At 39.3% G+C, this 20952-nt stretch overlaps 1 protein-coding gene across 2 annotated transcripts in view; it reads right to left on the bottom strand.

Annotated features, from left to right (window-relative positions):
* Positions 1–20952, bottom strand: part of LOC139758549 (glycine receptor subunit alpha-2-like) — a 163331-nt gene that overhangs the window by 37595 nt on the left and 104784 nt on the right. For both annotated transcript variants that reach the window (XM_071680069.1, XM_071680070.1), the window contains exons 4-5: positions 11171–11265; positions 6149–6216 (exon numbers count right to left, since the gene is read on the bottom strand). In XM_071680069.1, coding sequence (XP_071536170.1) covers positions 6149–6216; positions 11171–11265 — 163 coding nt within the window. The remainder of the gene's footprint in view (positions 1–6148; positions 6217–11170; positions 11266–20952) is intronic.

Genomic DNA, 20952 nt, shown 5'->3' with positions numbered 1-20952 from the left:
GAGAGAGAGAGAGAGAGAGAGAGAGAGAGAGAGAGAGAGAGAGAGAGAGAGAGAGAGATCAATGCTTTAAAAAAGCTAAGGTAATTCCCAAGTCAGACATAGGAGGGTATGACTAATATTTGCCCTGAAGTTTTCAGGTGTAAGGAGGAAGAGGGACATCGTCACGTTACAGGAATTTATTCTCCCAACACAGGCAGCTCTAGCCATCTTCATCGTCACCTCAATAGTCTGCCTCTCTAAAAGACCTACCGCTTCCGCTAAGAGAAAAAAAAAAGATAAACAATCGATGACGATTACGATATCATCAGGGGTTGCGTTACTTTACTGATCAAGTACAAAAGGTGAATCATTGACATAGACCTCTTTGTTCATTCCTGATCGATATGCTGTAAATATTATTACGCTGATCTACAGAGTAAACTGACAATTGCTTAATCGATCGAATGATTTGATAATCTGGGCAGAAAATGTTGCATATGCAAGTTCTAATTCATGACATTTAAGGGCAGCCTTGAGATGGAGGCGCACCTTTCTTTCCAAAGAGTCTTCCAGAAACTGCAGAAGGACCCCCGGTAATTCACAAACGAGATAAAGGGGAAAACTCAGCTGTATCACTTACTAGTGGGTAAGAAACTTAATGATGTCATTCTCGGTTGCTCTTCGTGAACCACTGTTGGACTGTGAATAAAACTTTCGAGCTGTCCTTGGAACAGAGCTAGTTGCTGACGTGAAACTTTTTGGTCTATACAAAGAGTTTGTTGTAGACGACATAAGGAACGTTGAATATAACCATAGAAGACTGTACAAATCCACAGTGCTTTAGGGAAATACTAAAGATATAAGCAAGTCCTGGAACCTGATGTTAACACTATTTCCTGGCAATTAGATATACTTTTGAAACTTCCCTTTGAATACAAAGATTATGTTGGTACTGCCTTCTGTAGATTGAGTGAAAACAAAGGGTACTTTTAAAACAGTAAAGGTACCTGTACTGAACCTCCAGAATTATAAACGGCGCTTCAACGGTTCCTCATGGACGACTGGTAGTACTCTAAAAGTAACTTCTGTATCACACATGCTATATTGGCAGAATACGGTACTTGTAAAGATACATTAAGAGTAACTCAAACATAATATTTTTCTCTGAAGGTACATTATAAGTAGTTTCTCTGAAGCTGTAGGCGAGCTAACAGTTTTTGGAAGACAGAAAATACTTCAACAGTTTCTTTTGGTAGGATGATAATCAGCTAAGAGTGGCTCCTGGAAGGTTGGGGATACTTTAAAGGCTTCTCCTGGAATATTGACAGTCTGTGAAAAATAGCACTTGCATCAATAATGGTGCGTTAGCAGTATCGCCTGAAAGGCTGAAAGTATGTTCAGAGAATCTTAGAACATTAGTATGATGAAAGTACGTTATCTTCATCTCCTGAAACACTGATATTGCATTAATTTGGAAGCATAAAACTGTGGTGATAAGTCTTCAGAACATTAGATACGAGCAGATCAAGAGGGATCGACTGGGTTTTGAGATCACAACTGCTAGACTTTACCGCTTGTTAATGATGATTCTTGGATCTATGGGATTACATCACAAAAAGGTGACTGAGAGAAGGAGTCTTGATCATTTATTTTCATCAGATTCTTTATGTCTATTTCATGATATATGGGCATACGATGATGCTATATTTGTAAAACAAAGTCAATTTTAGATTTTATTTTTTAGTATGCTATTTTTGTTCCCTTTTACAAAAGCAGATATGCATAAAACTACGTATAAATTCTTAAAAGAGTGAATGCTCTGAAATTACTGACCTCATTGATACGGTCAACTTCAGAGAAATCTATATAGATGCGATGACATCATTTCAAAAACAAGACTTTACGTTTTTCTTAATGTTCAATTTCAGTTAATATCTGATTTCTATATACATCAGGGTAATAAATGCAATAGATGAACGTGTCTCCACTGTACAGGTAAAAGAGGAATATCTTAGATCATGAAATATACACACGAGAAATACAGTTGAATAAAGGATGATGACATGATTCTAAAAAGATCAGATAATCTGAACACTGATCGTTTGTAGGTGAAGTGTATTTATTCTACTGATAGATTAGGAAATATCACTGGTAGACTTCTTATTCAAAAAGGAAAAGATAGATCTTCTTTAAAAGATTAGTCGCACTTCGAAAAGTGAAATAGTAAGGTTAGTACACAGAGGGGAAATTGTAGCAGTTAAGTGTACTTCCATGTTATCATTTTCAGGAAAAAAATATATGTAATTGCTTCAAAACTTTTTTTTCCGATAAAATAGAAACAGGATGTGTAAAATCTGAACAGAAGACCTTATAGTTCTCATATTTCATAACACTATAGTCCTGTATACTATAAAATCTGAACAGAAGACCTTATAGTTCACATGTTTCATAGCACTATAATCCTGTATACTATAAAAGCCGTAAGGGGTGAAAAAAAAGACTGATTACCTTGAATTTCAAAGTTGCAACAGTGGCAGTAAACTGAGCTAAAAGGTCTGTAAATTGAGCCAGAAGAGCAGTTTTTAGATGAACTTATATGTGAGGCTTGAAGTGAAACTCAGGCCTTCCTTCTACAAGATTTTGTTGGGTCTAATGAGAGATATTTCGCAGGACCATTTATTCTAAGAGGCAGGGAAAGTTAATGATAAAGCTTCAAAAGTTCTAACGATGAATGCTTTCCCTCAGGAGTCCACTATCCTTGAAAGAAGCTTCAGTAAACATGTTAACCTCCGACAATGTAGAATGTGGGTAACATAACATGGAAGTCATAGGGTTACACATAGTAATCTATTATAATCAAAATACATTGGAGCATTTGATCTCTATTTCTGGTGTGTCTTCAGTTTAGTGTTTCAAATCGATTTTGTCCTCTGGTTGTATTCCCTAAACCCATTTCAACACAGGACGTCACAGCCATGATTAAATGAAATCCTAAATTATGTCTCAAACAAACGCTGTAATTTTGTGCTAGCTATACTGCTATACATCATGTTTACTAGCCTATCATCTTCCATACTTTCTACCTTGCCGCACCATCCTATGTAAGGATATCCTTACACTACCATATCCTTCTCACATTTTTCATTCTTCATGTCACTTATCCTCCCATTTCCAACTATACTAAGGAAAGGATCCAAGTCTGCTGCCCTAATATTTCTACTTATTCTGACCTCCATACACTTGTGCTCCACATTTATATATCAAAGCTCATGAAAATATTGTTTTTCATCATGCAAAGTACCGTTCTCAACTTGTTATACTCATGATATCGAGTCACAGTATTTATTCAAATTTTCTAATGGTGCATGGAAATTATATTTGGATTAGATTTATTTAGTTAATTATGTGGTTCTTAGGTAGTTTGCGTCCTTATACACTCACAACACATATGACACATAAATATAGATACACAAAAACACAAATACATATACGCAAGGACACTCATATTCCATTCCTAACCACATACACACATTTACTTGCTTATGGCTGTCTAGCATCCAGCGAAGTCAATGACACTGTCGCTCACGGTGAAAACGAGGTGAAGTCAAGGCACACACACACACACACACACACGCACACACACACACACACACACACACACACACACACACACACACACACACACACACACACACACACACACTCACATTAATGATGAAGACAGAGAACAAATCCTTATATGTACAGGTAGAATAGGCAGAGAATACAAATCAAAATTAAACAAGAAACTTTCATAGAAAGATCTGGAGATACTCCTATTGTATGAATGACGAATGAATGGACTGAAAGCTGTGAAGACAAGGTAAATGCAGGCAGCATACAGAAACTTAAAGAGTAGTATGACAGAAAATGTTCAAGAGATGGGACCCATATGTGCAAAACTCCTTTCCCTTACAGTAAAAATGGGTAATTTCACACACATAAGAAATGGGGCTCTACAGGCATAGAACTCCCTCCCGCTACAGTACAAATAAGTAATTATATAAAGCCACTGGTAGACTAGAGGCAGGTTTGAATGCACAGTCCACTCAAAGTGAATATGAGAGACTCACAGAACTCCATCAGAACTATCATCCTCCACTTATGACACTCGACTGAATTGTTGAGGAATGCTGGTAAGAGGCGACCGAACCCCTACGTAGATCCTAATGAAATGAACTAGATACAGCAGCTCTGAGAGTGACAGTGAATGCAGAGAGTACGTCAGAATGTTATGGATGCTACCAGTCTCCGCCTGAAGGTGATTACGCCGAGAGCGAGAAGTCATCTTCGTCTGAGGACGAAGTGGAATGATAGTCTCTTCATGGACTTTCTTACTTCAAGAGAGTTCATAATTTCCCTGCTCATGGGCGGAGTGCAGCTTTGAAGTTGAAGGAGTCCAGTATGTCGGGTCCTGGAAGAGCGTAATGCATATCCTCCTTCTGGTACAGCGTTGTCTGCCAGTGACACCGGCTTCGGTTGATGTACTTCTCATTCTCTTCCATCTCCTCCATTGTTGGTTCATTTCTTAGAGGAGCTCGCTCGATACTAGCTCTCCATCGATTTCTAGGCCTTTCCATAGGTTTTGCACAAACTATCTTTATATCTATAGCTATCTATCTATGCATTTGATAATGTGTAGTGTGCCTGCGTATCACCCATAATGATAAGGTCAGAGTTCAATGTTATCAAGAGCGTAGCGATGGAGATGTAGTGTTGATAGCGTTGACAGTGAAGATGCCGGTGTATTTAGGGTGTAATGATGACTTTTGCAGTGAAGAAGAGGAAATAATGAAGAACAGCATAATGAATTTGAATGATGTAATCTACTTGGCTAGTTGGCCCAACAAAGGCTGGCCGTGAGCCTAGCTAGCAAAGGTGAGGGGTAATGTAAAGATGAGGATATACTGAAGACGAGTACAACAGTGAACATAGTTGATTCATGTAAGGTTCAAGGACCACCTGAGAGTTTGCATAACCCTTCACTTTCTCTATTTGTTCTTCTTTTCTACCATTATCTAAATGAAAGACAAAAGTAATAACTACTCCAGCTCTTGATTAGTATTCAGTTCAAATGATATTTGTGTATCGCTGGAAATACATGATGACAGCCCCGGCAAGATAAATAGATCAGTAAAAAGGTTTGGTTTCAAAGCTGTGATTTTGTTTTAAATCGCAAAGCTTCTTTATCAACCTGGTAACTGGAATATTGTTTTTTCTCTGTTTATGCTTCCAGGATCTACCTCAGTTAACTTACTTTGTTTCTCAATGCTGAAGCATTGGCATTATTCAGAATTGCTTATGTATTTTCAAGGTTACTGTTTTCCAAGAAAGCTGTTGTACAAAACCTAAACCAAGTAGTAAACTCATATCCGGCTTGTCAGTTTTATTGCTGAAAGCCGGGCAATCAGCTCATTCCAATTTTAGTCTCTTTGCAAGGTGTATAGATTTAACTTTTCTTTTGATATTCACTTTGAAAATCGACCTCTGGTCTGTAGAATTACCCAAATTGATCTCATCTTCTGATTTGATTTTTTTTTACTTAGAACTTGGAAGTGAATCCGAAAAGTCCTTTGAAGTTTGTCATATAATGCACTGCTCGACTTTCCCTTATTAGATACGAGATTTTAGCTGAGTTCGTAAAGCTGACACGATGAAATCTGATGAGATATCTGAGGGATTACCCCTCTATCTGGCCCCTCTCCACAGGGCAACTCGTTAGGGAGACTGACCTGATCTCGATAATAAAAGAATTCGGCGATAAGACAGAACTTCTTTTATTCGTTTACAAAGATGTCTGCTTTAGGTAGACATTCCCTAACCGGTAACCACAGCGATAAGTAGTATAATTTACTGGATAATGTACTCATGCTGATCATGTAACACCAAGCATTTAATATTTACCGGCACCCCACTTCACGGAGGATTGTCATTTTATGTCATTTCATGGGCTTGCCATTCCCCAGGTGAATATATAAACTGTTTAGTACCATGTGGGATTAATCTATAGCCTTTCCCTTGGTATATTATATAAATCATAAGCCAAGACACCTTTTGCATTATGCTTGTGAAATACAGATGCTCGTGGAGTCTCAATACTATAAAGAAACAAAACATCTCTATGACTCACCATAGAACTTTCGTCGATGGAGTCTAGACTCATGACAGTCACGTGGAAGTAGACCACCGTCGGATTGCCTGTAGAAGTGAGAACAAAGGCGTTATACAAGAGAAAAATCTTACAACTGCTGCAATAAGTGCAGGGGAAGATGAATCCTTATTAGATACAGGCATATATTAACGAGAGAGAGAGAGAGAGAGAGAGAGAGAGAGAGAGAGAGAGAGAGAGAGAGAGAGAGAGAGAGAGAGAGAGAGAGAGAGAGAGAGAGAGAGAGAGAGAGAGAGAGAGAGAGAGAGAGAGAGAGAGAGAGAGAGAGAGAGAGAGAGACTGTCTTTGGCGGGTTATTTCGAAAATACCGGAATCGTGACTTTTATATACTCCAACACGTCCTCCATTAATTACTGCCTCTGTATTCAGTAGCTGGAATTCCAGAAGGTACTTCGGCTGGGAGATCCTTGGCAGCACTTGGAAACGATCCACAAAACGTTTATTGGATGGTAATATTTCGGCAAACTAAAGTGAATTCCAGATCTTTTTCCAACAAATGATAAGATACCGTATTAACCTACATCAGTCGTGTCCACACACGCAAATATACATACCTACACAGCTTTCCATGGTTTACCCCGAACGCTTCACATGCCTTGATTCAATCCACTGACAGCACGTCAACCCCTGTATACCACATCGCTCCAATTCACTCTATTCCTTGCCCTCCTTTCACCCTCCTGCATGTTCAGGCCCCGATCACACAAAATCCTTTTCACTCCATCTTTCCACCTCCAATTTGGTCTCCCTCTTCTCCTCGTTCCCTCCACCTCCGACACATATATCCTCTTGGTCAATCTTTCCTCACTCATTCTCTCCATGTGCCCAAACCATTTCAAAACACCCTCTTCTGCTCTCTCAACCACGCTCTTTCCATTTCCACACATCTCTCTTACCCTTACGTTACTTACTCGATCAAACCACCTCACACCACACATTGTCCTCAAACATCTCATTTCCAGCACATCCATCCTCCTGCGCACAACTCTATCCATAGCCCACGCCTCGCAACCATACAACATTGTTGGAACCACTATTCCTTCAAACATACCCATTTTTGCTTTCCGAGATAATGTTCTCGATTTCCACACATTCTTCAAGGCTCCCAGAATTTTCGCCCCCTCCCCCACCCTATGATCCACTTCCGCTTCCATGGTTCCATCCGCTGCCAGATCCACTCCCAGATATCTAAAACACTTCACTTCCTCCAGTTTTTCTCCATTCAAACTCACCTCCCAATTGACTTGACCCTCAACCCTACTGTACCTAATAACCTTGCTCTTATTCACATTTACTCTTAACTTTCTTCTTGCACACAAATTACCAAATTCAGTCACCAGCTTCTGCAGTTTCTCACATGAATCAGCCACCAGCGCTGTATCATCAGCGAACAACAACTGACTCACTTCCCAAGCTCTCTCATCCCCAACAGACTTCATACTTGCCCCTCTTTCCAAAACTCTTGCATTCACCTCCCTAACAACCCCATCCATAAAGAAATTAAACAACCATGGAGACATCACACACCCCTGCCGCAAACCTATATATATATATATATATATATATATATATATATATATATATATATATATATATATATATATATATATATATATATATATATATATATATATATATGCATATATATATATATATATATATATATATATATATATATATATATATATATATATATATATATATATATATATATATATATATATATATATATATATATATATATATATTTATATATATATATATATATATATATATATATATATATATATATATATATATATATATATATATATATATATATATATATATATATATATATATATATATATATATATATATATATACGTTGAGAAGTATAGGTATATATAGGTGCGTGTGTGGATGTGTATGTATATACATGGGGATGTGGGTGGGTTGGGCCATTCTTTCGTCTGTTTCCTTGCGCTACCTCCCTAACGTGGGAGACAGCGACAAAGTATGATAAAAATATATATATATATATATATATATATATATATATATATATATATATATATATATATATATATATATATATATATATATATATATATATACATATATATATATATATATATATATATATACTTCCCACGTAATCCCTGCGTGTCGTAGAAGGCGACTAAAAGGGGAGGGAGCGGGTGGCTGGACATCCTCTCCTCTCGTCTTTTTTTTTTTAATTTTCCAAAAGAAACAACAGAGAAGGGGTCTAGGTGAGGATATTCCCTCAAAGGCCCAGTCCTTTGTTCTTAACGCTACCTCGCTCACGCGGGAAATGCCGAATAGTATGAAATATATATCCGGCAAGTAAACGGGTTTCGATGGTGTTGTAGTTGGATTTAATGGGAGAGGGGGCGACTGTGTTATTGATTGGTTGGTGGGGGTGTCCAATGCGTGTATGGATCATGGACGTTAGACATGAGATTGATTGCGAATTTTGAATGGTGAGGTGCCTGAGGGTTGGCGGAATGCATGTATAGTGCCATTGTACAAAGGAAAAGGGGGTAAAACTGAGTGTTCAAAACACACAGGCATGAGTCTATTGAGTATTACTGGACAATTGTATGAGAGGGTATTGATTGAGAGGGTGAAGGCATGTAAAGAGCATAAGATTAAGGAAGAGCAGTGTGGTTTCAGAGGTGGTAGAGGATATGTGGATCAGGTGTTTTCTTTGAGAAATGTGTGTCGGATATGTTTAGAAAAACAGAAGGATCTGTATGTATCATTTATGGATCTGGAGAAGGCATATGATAGGATTGATAGACATACTTTGTGGAAGGTCTTAAGACTATATGGTGTGGGAGGTAAGCTGCTAGAAGTAGTAAAAAGATTTTATCAGGGATGAAAGGCATGTGTACGAGTAGGAAGAGAGTGATTGGTTCCCAGGGAATGTCGGTCTGCGGCAGGGATGTGTGATGTCCTCATGGTAGTTTAATGTGTTTATGGATGTGGTTGTTAGGGAGGTACACGCAAGAGTTTTGGAGAGGTGCGAGTATGCGGTCTGTTGTGTATTGAAGGGCCTAAGAAGTGAGTCAGTTGTTCGCCGATGATACAGCACTGGTGGCATTTTAGATAAAAATTTTCTAGTCCTGCAGCATTCAGTGCATCAAAATCCCACATCTAAACAATTTCTTGAACAGAAGCAAGTCCTTAGAATACTCATTATGTTCAAAATACACCGGTTACATTCTCATCTCACGTAATCGTTTTGGATTATCCACATTTGTATTTGTTATAAAAAATCTCAAAGTTTCTTTACTTAACTACGATTCTCTCTCTCTCTCTCTCTCTCTCTCTCTCTCTCTCTCTCTCTCTCTCTCTCTCTCTCTCTCTCTCTCTCTCTCTCTCTCTCTCTCTCTCTCTCTCTCTCTCTCTCTCTCTCTCTCTCTCTCTCTCTCTCTCTTCTGAACAACGAACCTATCATTTTTTTTCATATAAATTACTTGTACCATATGTACCACCTCCCTGTCTTCCTCAACCCTCCCTGACAAAATCCAGTTTAAAGTTGAACTCCTCACCAACCACCCGAACCTCACTCCAGTTGTCGCTCCATCCCTTCGTGCCCTTCATTCTTTATTGATTCTTTCCCTATTCTATTACTACTTGTTCAGTCATTGATCGTTCTATTATAAGTCTTTTTTACTTTGGCATATTTGTTTCTCTTTTGTGACTATTCACACTCCATACCAATAAAGCATATTTCTTCTGAACTGTTCTGCCTTCATCTAACTTCTATGGAACTCCATCTCTTCGTATGTTTCTTTCTTTCCTCTGTGTATCCTGTGACTTTATAGACATACTTGTAAAAACAAAAAAAGAAAACGATGTTACTTGGATCCAAGTCAGAACCAAGAGATTAATACAAATAACAAAAAATCAACAAAAAAGAGCTAGGGAAGGCATGGGAATGATTACCTACTTAGTAATTCTCTACAGCAAGATTTTGACTTGTGGAAGGGCTAGCACACAACGCTCACTACAGATAGATAGATAGATAGCTGAATGGATGGAATGACAGACTTTAGGGAGAGAGAGAGAGAGAGAGAGAGAGAGAGAGAGAGAGAGAGAGAGAGAGAGAGAGAGAGAGAGAGAGAGAGGGGGGGGGAGAGATAGAGAGAGAGAGAGAGAGAGAGAGAGAGAGAGAGAGAGAGAGAGAGAGAGAGAGAGAGAGAGAGAGAGAGAGAGAGAGAGAGAGAGAGAGAGAGAGAGAGAGAGAGAGAGAGAGAGAGAGAGAGAGAGAGATTATCAGACAGACAGACAGGCATAGACCGATAGACAGAGAAACCATGAATGTAAGCTGCAAAGAGCACGATAGCGATAAACTAGCATTCGTAGGTCAAAAAACCAAAACTATGAAGAGAATATCTTATAGCTGCAAGGTAAAGTCCGAAATACAAACAGCAAAATAACCAGTTAAATAAGATTCATACAAAATGATCCAGAAGTACAAGAGATGAAGTGAGAGACATACAAAAGACGTCAGAGGCCAGGACAGTCACTAGAAGATAGAGAGAGAGCATTGGTCTTCAGCGAGGAAACACAAGGTGCAACTTGGCTCTTGATGCTGGTATGAAATTTCAACACTTATGATAAGGCCAGAGTCATTAAGAAAGCCTAAGGTAATAAGGTCAAGAAAATGTATGTGTTCTTAGAAAGAGAACAAGGACGTAAATGAGTATAAAGATGCGCCCAAAGGTGGGAGAGGATTAGAAAATCTAGATTAGAATTACATATACAAAGGAAATATGTAAGGAAAGGATAAGATTACGGTTGTAATATAATAGTAACCGAGAAAAACGGAATGTTATGTGGCTCAGGATGGAATCAGCGAAGAAGTAAATCTAAAGAGATAACTGTCCTAATGTTCTATTGACTGAGAGAAGGGCTTACCTAAACACTGGCAGAATGATCAATTGGTGATTCTTCAAGTAACTGATGACTGACCTTGTGACTGGGGTGGTCGCATCTTGTCGTAGCTCTTGGTGTCCTCTGGCAGGATGTCTGAGATCTCAAGCAGTGTATCGCTCTCTACACTGCCCCTGAGGGAGTAGGAGAGTCTCAGTGATGCAAGAGGAAGGAAAAATGGGGGTAAACGAGAGAGAGAGAGAGAGAGAGAGAGAGAGAGAGAGAGAGAGAGAGAGAGAGAGAGAGAGAGAGAGAGAGAGAGAGAGAGAGAAATATACTTCATTCATATATATATATATATATATATATATATATATATATATATATATATATATATATATATATATATATATATATATATATATTATCCCTGGGGATAGGGGATTAAGAATACTTCCCACGTATTCCCTGCATGTCGTAGAAGGCGACTAAAAGGGGAGGGAGCGGGAGGCTGGAAATCCTCTCCTCTCGTTTTTTTTTTTAATTTTCCAAAAGAAGGAACAGAGGGGGGCCAGGTGAGGATATTCCACAAAGGCCCAGTCCTCTGTTCTTAAACGCTACCTCGGTAATGCGGGAAATGGCGAATAGTTTAAAAGAAAGATATATATATATATATATATATATATATATATATATATATATATATATATATATATATATATATATATATATATATATATATATATATATATATATATATATATATATCTTTTTTATTTTAAACTATTCGCCATCTCCCGCGTTAGCGAGGTAGCGTTTAAGAACAGAGGACTGGGCCTTTGTGGAATATCCTCACCTGGACCCCCTCTGTTCCTTCTTTTGGAAAATTAAAAAAAAAAACAGAGGGGAGGATTTCCAGCCTCCCGCTCCCTCCCCTTTTAGTCGCCTTCTACGACACGCAGGGAATACGAGGGAAGTATTCTTAATACCCCATCCCCAAGGACAATATATAATATATATATATATATATATATATATATATATATATATATATATATATATATATATATATATATATATATATATATATATATATATATATATACATATATATATATTTTTTTTTTTTTTTTTTTTTTTTATACTTTGTCGCTGTCTCCCGCGTTTGCGAGGTAGCGCAAGGAAACAGACGAAAGAAATGGCCCAACCCCCCCCATACACATGTACATACACACGTCCACACACGGAAATATACATACCTACACAGCTTTCCATGGTTTACCCCGGACGCTTGACATGCCTTGATTCAATCCACTGACAGCACGTCAACCCCTGTATACCACATCGCTCCAATTCACTCTATTCCTTGCCCTCCTTTCACCCTCCTGCATGTTCAGGCCCCGATCACACAAAATCCTTTTCACTCCATCTTTCCACCTCCAATTTGGTCTCCCTCTTCTCCTCGTTCCCTCCACCTCCGACACATATATCCTCTTGGTCAATCTTTCCTCACTCATTCTCTCCATGTGCCCAAACCATTTCAAAACACCCTCTTCTGCTCTCTCAACCACGCTCTTTTTATTTCCACACATCTCTCTTACCCTTACGTTACTTACTCGATCAAACCACCTCACACCACACATTGTCCTCAAACATCTCATTTCCAGCACATCCATCCTCCTGCGTACAACTCTATCCATAGCCCACGCCTCGCAACCATACAACATTGTTGGAACTACTATTCCTTCAAACATACCCATTTTTGCTTTCCGGGATAATGTTCTCGACTTCCACACATTTTTCAAGGCTCCCAAAATTTTCGCCCCCTCCCCCACCTTATGATCCACTTCCGCTTCCATGGTTCCATCCGCTGACAGATCCACTCCCAGATATCTAAAACACTTCACTTCCTCCAGTTTTTCACCATTCAAACTCACCTCCCAATTGACTTGACCCTCAACCCTACTGTACCTAATAACCTTGCTCTTATTCACATTTACTCTTAACTTTCTTCTTCCACACACTTTACCAAACTCCGTCACCAGCTTCTGCAGTTTCTCACATGAATCCGCCACCAGCGCTGTATCATCAGCGAACAACAACTGACTCACTTCCCAAGCTCTCTCATCCCCAACAGACTTCATACTTGCCCCTCTTTCCAAGACTCTTGCATTTACCTCCCTAACAACCCCATCCATAAACAAATTAAACAACCATGGAGATATCACACACCCCTGCCGCAAACCTACATTCACTGAGAACCAATCACTTTCCTCTCTTCCTACACGTACACATGCCTTACATCCTCGATAAAAACTTTTCACTGCTTCTAACAACTTGCCTCCCACACCATATATTCTTAATACCTTCCACAGAGCATCTCTATCAACTCTATCATATGCCTTCTCCAGATCCATAAATGCTACATACAAATCCATTTGCTTTTCTAAGTATTTCTCACATACATTCTTCAAAGCAAACACCTGATCCACACATCCTCTACCACTTCTGAAACCACACTGCTCTTCCCCAATCTGATGCTCTGTACATGCCTTCACCCTCTCAATCAATACCCTCCCATATAATTTACCAGGAATACTCAACAAACTTATACCTCTGTAATTTGAGCACTCACTCTTTTCCCCTTTGCCTTTGTACAATGGCACTATGCACGCATTCCGCCAATCCTCAGGCACCTCACCATGAGTCATACATACATTATATAAAGTGTGTGAAAGAAGAAAGTTAAGAGTAAATGTGAATAAGAGCAAGGTTATTAGGTACAGTAGGGTTGAGGGTCAAGTCAATTGGGAGGTAAGTTTGAATGGAGAAGAACTGGAGGAAGTAAAGTGTTTTAGATATCTGGGAGTGGATCTGGCAGCGGATGGAGCCATGGAAGCGGAAGTGAATCATAGGGTGGGGGAGGGGGCGAAAATCCTGGGAGCCTTGAAGAATGTGTGGAAGTCGAGAACATTATCTCGGAAAGCAAAAATGGGTATGTTTGAAGGAATAGTGGTTCCAACAATGTTGTATGGTTGCGAGGCGTGAGCTATAGATAGAGTTGTGCGCAGGAGGGTGGATGTGCTGGAAATGAGATGTTTGAGGACAATGTGTGGTGTGAGGTGGTTTGATCGAGTAAGTAACGTAAGGGTAAGAGAGATGTGTGGAAATAAAAAGAGCGTGGTTGAGAGAGCAGAAGAGGGTGTATTGAAATGGTTTGGGCACATGGAGAGAATGAGTGAGGAAAGATTGACCAAGAGGATATATGTATCGGAGGTGGAGGGAACGAGGAGAAGTGGGAGACCAAATTGGAGGTGGAAAGATGGAGTGAAAAAGATTTTGTGTGATCGGGGCCTGAACATGCAGGAGTGTGAAAGGAGGGCAAGGAATAGAGTGAATTGGATCGATGTGGTATACCGGGGTTGACGTGCTGTCAGTGGATTGAATCAGGGCATGTGAAGCGTCTGGGGTAAACCATGGAAAGCTGTGTAGGTATGTATATTTGCGTGTGTGGACGTGTATGTATATACATGTGTATGGGGGTGGGTTGGGCCATTTCTTTCGTCTGTTTCCTTGCGCTACCTCGCAAACGCGGGAGACAGCGACAAAGCAAAAGAAAAAAAAAAAAAAATATATATATATATATATATATATATATATATATATATATATATATATATATATATATATATATATATATATATATATATATATATATATATATATGCATATATATATATATATATATATATATATATATATATATATATATATATATATATATATATATATATATATATATATATATATATATATATATATATATGCATATATATATATATATATATATATATATATATATATATATATATATATATATATATATATATATATATATATATATATATATATATATGTATATATGAGCCATTCTTCGTGTTTCCTGGCGCTACCTCGCTAACACGGGAAACAGCGATTAAGTATGATAAATATAAATATATATACATGAACGCCCATACACACACATATACATATACATATCAACATGTATAGATATATATACGCATACACACATACACATATATACACATGTACATATTTATACTTACTTGCCTTCGTCCATTCTCGACGACACCCCGGCCCACAGGACACAGCATCGTTATCACCTGCTTCAGCGAGGGCGCGCCAGGAAAACAGACAAAAAAGGTCACATTCGTTCATACTTCGTCTTCAGCTGTCATGTGTGATGCACCGAAACCACAGCTTCCTATCCACATCCAGGCTCCTCAGTCCTTTCCATGGTTTACTCCAGACGTTTCAGTCTATTGACAGCACGTCGACCCCGGTATACCACATCGTTCCAATTCACTCTGTTCCTTGCACGCTTCTCACTCTTCTGCACGTTTAGGCCCCGATCGCTTAAAATCCTTTTCACTCCTTTTTATCTCCAATTCGGTCTCCCGTTTCTCCTTCCCTCCACCTCTGACACATATATCTTCTTTGTCAACCTTTCCTCTCCATTCTCTCCATATGTACTATTTTAACACGCCCTCTTCTGCTTTCTCAGCTACACTCTATTTATCACCACACATCTCTCGTGTCCTTTCATTACTTACTCGATGAAACCACCTCACACCACACATTGTCCTCAAACATTTCTTTTCTAACACATCCACCCTCCTCCGTACAACCCTATCAAAAGCCCATGCCTCGCAACCATATAGTATTGTTGGAATTACTATTCCTTCAATATATATATATATATATATATATATATATATATATATATATATATATATATATATATATATATATATATATATATATATATATATATATTTTTTTTTTTTTTTTTTTTTTTTTTTACTTTGTCGCTGTCTCCCGCGTTTGCGAGGTAGCGCAAGGAAACAGACGAAAGAAATGGCCCAACCCACCCCCATACACATGTATATACATACGTCCACACACGTAAATATACATACCTACACAGCTTTCCATGGTTTACCCCAGACGCTTCACAAGCCCTGATTCAATCCACTGACAGCACGTCAACCCCGGTATACCACATCGTTCCAATTCACTCTATTCCTTGCCCTCCTTTCACCCTCCTGCATGTTCAGGCCCCGATCACACAAAATCTTTTTCACTCCATCTTTCCTCCTCCAATTTGGTCTCCCACTTCTCCTCCTTCCCTCCAACTCCGACACATATATCCTCTTGGTCAATCTTTCCTCACTCATTCTTTCCATGTGCCCAAACCATTTCAAAACACCCTCTTCTGCTCTCTCAACCACGCTCTTTTTATTTCCACACATCTCTCTTGCCCTTACGTTACTTACTCGATCAAACCACCTCACACCACACATTGTCCTCAAACATCTCCTTTCCAGCACATCCATCCTCCTGCGCACAACTCTATACATAGCCCACGCCTCGCAACCATACAACATTGTTGGAACCACTATTCCTTCAAACACACCCATTTTTGCTTTCCGAGATAATGTTCTCGACTTCCAAATATTGTTCAAGGCTCCCAGAATTTTCGCCCCCTCCCCCACCCTATGATCCACTTCCCCTTCCATGGTTCCATCCGCTGCCAGATCCACTCCCAGATATCTAAAACACTTTACTTCCTCCAGTTCTTCTCCATTCAAACTTACCTCCCAATTGACTTGACCCTCAACCCTACTGTACCTAGTAACCTTGCTCTTATTCACATTTACCCTTAACATTCTTCTTTCACACACTTTACCATACTCAGTCACCAGCTTCTCCAGTTTCTCACATAAATCAGCCACCAGCGCTGTATCATCAGCGAACAACAACTGACTCACTTCCCAAGCTCTTTCATCCACAGCAGACTGCATATTTGCCCCTTTTTCCAAAACTCTTCATTCACCTCCCTAACAACCCCATCCATAAACATATTAAACAACCATGGAGACATCACACACCCCTGCCGCAAACCTACATTCACTGAGAACCAATCACTTTCCTCTATTCCTACACCTACACATGCCTTACATCCTCGATAAAAACTTTTCACTGCTTCTAACAACTTTGCCTCCCACACCATACATTCTTAATAACCTCCACAGAGCATCTCTATCAACTCTATCATATGCCTTCTCCAGATCCATAAATGCTACATACAAATCCATTTGCTTTTCTAAGTATTTCTCACATACATTCTTCAAATCAAACACCTGATCCACACATCCTCTACCACTTCTGAAACCTCACTGCTCTTCCCCAATCTAATGCTCTGTACATGCCTTCACCCTCTCAATCAATACCCTTCCATATAATTTACCGGGAATACTCAACAAACTTATACCTCTGTAATTTGAGCACTCACTCTGATCCCCTTTGCCTTTGTACAATGGCACTATGCAAGCATTCCGCCAATCTTCAGGCACCTCACCATGAATCATACATACATTGAATAACCTTACCAACCAGTCAACAATACAGTCACCCCCTTTTTTAATAGATTCCACTACAATACCATCCAAACATGCTGCCTTGGCGGCTTTCATCTTCCGCAAAGCTTTTACTACTATATATATATATATATATATATATATATATATATATATATATATATATATATATATATATATATATATATATATATATATATATATATATATATATATATATATACAGAGGTATAAGTTTGTTGAGTATTCCTGGTAAATTATATGGGAGGATATTGATTGAGAGGGTGAAGGCATGTACAGAGCATCAGATTGGGGAAGAGCAGTGTGGTTTCAGAAGTGGTAGAGGATGTGTGGATCAGGTGTTTGCTTTGAAGAATGTATGTGAGAAATACTTAGAAAAGCAAATGGATTTGTATGTAGCATTTATGGATCTGGAGAAGGCATATGATAGAGTTGATAGAGATGCTCTGTGGAAGGTATTAAGAATATATGGTGTGGGAGGCAAGTTGTTAGAAGCAGTGAAAAGTTTTTATCGAGGATGTAAGGCATGTGTACGTGTAGGAAGAGAGGAAAGTGATTGGTTCTCAGTGAATGTAGGTTTGCGGCAGGGGTGTGTGATGTCTCCATGGTTGTTTACATTGTTTATGGATGGGGTTGTTAGGGAGGTGAATGCAAGAGTTTTGGAAAGAGGGGCAAGTATGAAGTCTGTTGGGGATGAGAGAGCTTGGGAAGTGAGTCAGTTGTTGATCGCTGATGATACAGCGCTGGTGGCTGATTCATGTGAGAAACTGCAGAAGCTGGTGACTGAGTTTGGTAAAGTGTGTGAAAGAAGAAAGTTAAGAGTAAATGTGAATAAGAGCAAGGTTATTAGGTACAGTAGGGTTGAGGGTCAAGTCAATTGGGAGGTGAGTTTGAATGGAGAAAAACTGGAGGAAGTGAAGTGTTTTAGATATCTGGGAGTGGATCTGGCAGCGGATGGAACCATGGAAGCGGAAGTGGATCATTGGGTGGGGGAGGGGGCGAAAATTCTGGGAGCCTTGAAGAATGTGTGGAAGTCGAGAACATTATCTCGGAAAGCAAAAATGGGTATGTTTGAAGGAATAGTGGTTCCAACAATGTTGTATGGTTGCGAGGCGTGGGCTATGGATAGAGTTGTGCGCAGGAGGATGGATGTGCTGGAAATGAGATGTTTGAGGACAATGTGTGGTGTGAGGTGGTTTGATCGAGTAAGTAACGTAAGGGTAAGAGAGATGTGTGGAAATAAAAAGAGCGTGTTTGAGAGAGCGGAAGAGGGTGTTTTGAAATGGTTCGGGCACATGGAGAGAATGAGTGAGGAAAGATTGACCAAGAGAATATATGTGTCGGAGGTGGAGGGAACGAGGAGAAGAGGGAGACCAAATTGGAGGTGGAAAGATGGAGTGAAAAAGATTTTGTGTGATCGGGGCCTGAACATGCAGGAGGGTGAAAGGAGGGCAAGGAATAGAGTGAATTGGAGCGATGTGGTATACCGGGGTTGACGTGCTGTCAGTGGATTGAATCAAGGCATGTGAAGCGTCTGGGGTAAACCATGGAAAGCTGAGTAGGTATGTATATTTGCGTGTGTGGACGTATGTATATACATGTGTATGGGGGTGGGTTGGGCCATTTCTTTCGTCTGTTTCCTTGCGCTACCTCGCAAACGCGGGAGACAGCGACAAAGCAAAAAAAAAAAAATATATATGTATAAGTGCATTTTCGTGTAATAATCACATCATCAGGAGAGACACAAGAGAGAAATATAACAGTCAGTTGATATACAACGAAGAGACGTGGCTAGGACGCCATTTGGTAAACATGCGATTGTCCAAGACAGACAACGAGCGTTCATAAACTATTATGTGGACAAGAAGATGAATTGTTTACAACTCTTATCAACAATAAAGTTATCCAATTTATATAGACCATCATTAATATCAAAATTATAATTACTGTGTATTTGATGATAGAAGATTCAATGATGTTTCTTGATGTTCTGGAGTTAGAGTTAATAACTGAGGTGGCATTACTCCAGTCAATACAATGATCATAGTTTTTAACGTGATTAAACAAGTCATTTGATTTTTGTCTCGTTCTTATACTATATTTAGACTTAAGCAACATAAACATAGTATAAGAACGGGACAAGAATAAAATGCCTTGTTTAATCACGTTAAAAACTATGACCATTGTATAAGTCCAGGAGGTAGAGCGATCAAGTCATTCCACCACTATGTCTTCCCTTCACCACCTTAAATATCTCGCACCGGTCTCTTCTTCTGCACTGCCAATATAATCACTGACTAATAAGTTCGTTTACATCGCATAGAGCCTGAGGTCCTGAGCGCTCTGATACCAGTATTCGTGTTCCATTGCTATTTAGCTGCTGAAACATGGTCAGTTGGAGACAGGTAAGAACGAGTAAATATTGAATAAATTAGCTCAAAGGACGGACTGCTAATGGAAAGTAAGACAAGATGGAAAATTCCTCTTAGGAGCTAGATTAGAATTTAAAAGAAAGAACCATCTGATAAGGGGGGAGGCGGGGGGTGTCTTTGGAAAAGATTTGGTAATTGTTGCAAGGAAACCATTGGTGGAGGAAAACCCTAGTAGAAGGTTCTCTTAGAGAATACAGGACTCATGAAAGAAAGGACACAGGGGAAGCAGACTTTGAGAATTATAAGCTTGTGTGAGGCAACCCTTGAATCATATTACAAAACTCCTTAAGATATATAGTCCGTAAGAAGGAGGTCCCCTTGGGAAGAGCCTCTGGGATGGAAGGTTCACTGTAGAGATAAGGTTTTGGAATGATCCTTATGAATCTTCCCGGGACACCGACACAAATCAATCATCAACCTTAAGGGCAGGAGAGGGGGGCTTGGGAAAGCAATTCATCCGAAAAAAGGGTGGAAGGAAGAGGAGCCTATATGATGTAGCCTTAGGGGTAATACATCTTTTACAAAGAGGGTCGAATAAGAGTACAGGTAGCTAGAGGAGTTGTGAGTAGATGAGGAGAGTTGAGACTCTGGGAGCGGTGTTTATCTGGTGCCCGAAGAGAGGGTAATCGATTATTCAGTCAGTGCTTTAAGGGTCTGTGCTTGTCGTATAGTGTGTGTGTGTGTGTGTGTGTGTGTGTGTGTGTGTGTGTGTGTGTATATGTGTGTGTGTGTGTGTGTGTGTGTGTGTGTGTGTGTGTGTGTATATGTGTGATTGCCTATTTGTATTTACCTTTTTCTACCTTATAGGGTGGAAGTTTTACACTCATGAGACTCTATCTATTGCACCTTCTCTACTAGCATAGAACTTTTTAAATTTCTGTAAGCTGACTGCATTTGCTCTTACATCATAGTTTTGTTCGATTCATCCGCCACTCTTGTATCATGAAAGTATTTCTTAACACCCCTTTTATCAGTTTATTGCTTG

This window comes from Panulirus ornatus, chromosome 30 (genome assembly GCF_036320965.1).
Source record: "Panulirus ornatus isolate Po-2019 chromosome 30, ASM3632096v1, whole genome shotgun sequence".
Lineage (NCBI taxonomy): Eukaryota > Metazoa > Arthropoda > Malacostraca > Decapoda > Palinuridae > Panulirus > Panulirus ornatus.
This window is presented reverse-complemented; position numbering and strand designations above follow the sequence as displayed.